We start from the raw sequence: 2679 nt of genomic DNA, 5'->3' as shown, positions 1-2679 counted from the left end.
AAAAACTCCACATAATGTAAAAATCACCGGGGATCTCTCATCCAGCTTGTAAGCTTTTTGTGCAGGCTCTGCCCCTTCTTCCTCCACCCCCAGCCCTATGAACAGAAACCAAGTCCTTATCTCTGATTGGATATAAGAGTTGGGCAATAAAGGGATTAATACTTTAAAGACATGCATAGGATTGAGTTTCTGTATGTTTTCTATGCTTGGCGGCAAAATGTCCCAAATGGTGGAAATTATGCCTGGCTCCAGGTGCTCTCTTTGACCCTCTTTCCTGTGGCCTTGATCCCTCCCTCTATGGCATTAGTGACATCTCCTTCTGGAATGTATCATCCCAAACCATTTCCCAAATTGAAATTTGGCCCCATGGCCACAAAAGAGAACCCTCAATTCTTCATTACAGGGATATTATATAGATTGCATTGAATGAAAGAGAGCATATGGCTCCATTTTCATCAATAAAACCCAAAATCACTGGAACTCAAAGCACAGTTCCAGAAAGAGGGGAGCTCTAGAGCAACATGTTTCCACTCTAAGGTCAGGTGGGGCTCTTGAAACTGTGATGCTGAGGACCTGGACCTGAAACTGTGGGTCTGCTGCATTCGTAACTGTCATGATGTGCACACACAGCTTCTTCACAGGGTAAGATGTGTTGTGGGGGGGCAGAGAAGACAGCAAGGGAAACATTCCAAAATTCATAATGTATGGATCCTAATAACACTGTGTGGAATACTTTATTAAGCCAAACAAAAAGGCACAAAGATTTGTGCCAACTTTCCCTTCCTCTTTCCAGCATGCCCAGAGGCTACTCCAGACAAAACCTAATACTACCATGTCATCTGACTAACCCCACTGGCAAGTCTGCATCAAAATCTTCCTCTTCAGTATTATCAGAAGACATGCAGATCAAATACATTATGATCCCCCTCTTTCTCATCTCCCAGCCTCACTTCCTTATCAGCTTCTTACCTGATGACGAGATCTGAAGATTTCAAAAGATTCCAAGCTGTTTTATATTGATTTATTTGTGTTACCCAAATGCATCTGAGGAAGTAGACTTTAGTCTACAAAAGCTCATGCTGCCAACTTCTTTCTTTCAGTTAGTCTCAAAGGTTCAACAAGGTCACTCTACATACTTATGTCATTTTGGTTATCCTAATAAAGGATTTTGGATACATACAGTATGGATTTTGAGCTCACAGTACAGTTTGCATTTCTGTAATGGAGAATCGAACTTACTTTGCAAAATGTTTGCTAGGCAAGAGAAAGGAAGAAAAAAAAAAACAGGACTCACCTCCACGGGTCCCTCTAGTAGCACAGAGTGTGTGAAATCTACATATTCACCATCCAAGGAGAACATGCCCAAGGCTTCAAATCGGTTTGTCAGGCCAATCTGAGAACAAAAAAGAGAACAAGTGCATACCACAAAGAGGCTTTAGCTCTCACAGCAAGGCAGGAAAGGATGGCTTTGGCTAGTTTTCATTTATGGAAATGCCCATAAAAAGATACTAAGGAGCAAATTGGAGCAAGCTGGGCAGAGGAGGAGTGCTCACTGGGAATCCAAAGTCATACCTTCTGCATCTTGAGGCATTTGATGTTATCAAAGCACTTTTTCAGGTGGGGCTGGACAGCTTCTGGGTTGCGTGACTGACCCAGGACTTCCAAAAGGTCATCGTTGGACAGGAAGTAGAAGCGAGGGAAGATGTGGCGCTTGGTCTCCAGATACATGTCAAGAGACTTCTGGATTTCGTCTAGGGAAGCATTCATTTCCACCAGCCTGTCCAGTAGTCCTGTGGGGAGGAAGGATCCCAGAATAAATCAAATGGGAGTCATTGCCCCACCACATCACCATGATTATTAGCAGCAACAGCAACAGATGATGATGATGATGACGATGATGATGATGAGCCCCTCCAGCCACATTCCATCTCTTGCCCACCTGCTGCTGCTCTACTCCCTCACCCTTCCCAAACTATTCCTCATTTAGACCACAGTAAATTCCACAGTATCCCTCCAGAACCAAACAACTCCATCCCTACGAACAGAGGAAATCATCTTATGTCTTGGGGCCATCAAGCTGCTCCGACAGCCACTATTATTTCAGGGGAAGGCCCCAAAGACACTAAAAAATCCCAACAGGAATGGACATGGACTGAGACAGGATGGCTGCATTTAGCTGATCTCAAAATGATAGATGCCAGAAGAGGCTTCAAAATGGTGGGTGACTCCACATCCACCCCTTTCTCAAAACCTTTATGCTTTGAGGGTTGAAAATGATGCTAGGACTCACAAGAACACCCTCTCCATTGTTGCCATCTTCATTTCCCCCCAAACTATGCAGATTCCTCCTTGGCAACAAACACAGAACATGTGCTCTTCCCCCTGCTCCCCACCCTGCCATGAGTTATGGTCCCTCCCCTTGCACCCCTGCACATGTCCTCCGATAGGATGGAAAGGTGCAGCAGCAACCTGGGAAATGGGTGGCCCGTAAAGCATTGTTGTCCTTGACGAAGCGGTCCATGATGGTTTTCCAGCTGCTGTTGATTTGGTCAAAGGAAGCTGACTCACTAGGCAACTGCTTGCGAATGTCTTCACCCAAGAAGATGTTCTGGTGATAGAATGCAAAAGGAGGGAGGTAAGATGGATATCACTTGATGCCAAAGCAAAGGTTCTTTTTCA

At 44.8% G+C, this 2679-nt stretch overlaps 1 protein-coding gene across 1 annotated transcript; it reads right to left on the bottom strand.

Moving 5' to 3' along the window:
- Positions 1–1294: 1294 nt before the first annotated feature.
- On the bottom strand, positions 1295–2608 carry LOC121918339 (dynein axonemal heavy chain 2-like; the record flags this gene model as incomplete). Its single annotated transcript, XM_042444402.1, has 3 exons — positions 1295–1393; positions 1573–1790; positions 2470–2608. Coding segments are annotated over 3 exons (456 nt in total), but the record flags the coding sequence as incomplete, so codon positions are not given.
- Between the last annotated feature and the right edge of the window lie 71 nt (positions 2609–2679).

Source organism: Sceloporus undulatus, unplaced genomic scaffold, assembly GCF_019175285.1.
Source record: "Sceloporus undulatus isolate JIND9_A2432 ecotype Alabama unplaced genomic scaffold, SceUnd_v1.1 scaffold_9045, whole genome shotgun sequence".
NCBI classification, from domain to species: Eukaryota; Metazoa; Chordata; class Lepidosauria; order Squamata; family Phrynosomatidae; genus Sceloporus; species Sceloporus undulatus.
This window is presented reverse-complemented; position numbering and strand designations above follow the sequence as displayed.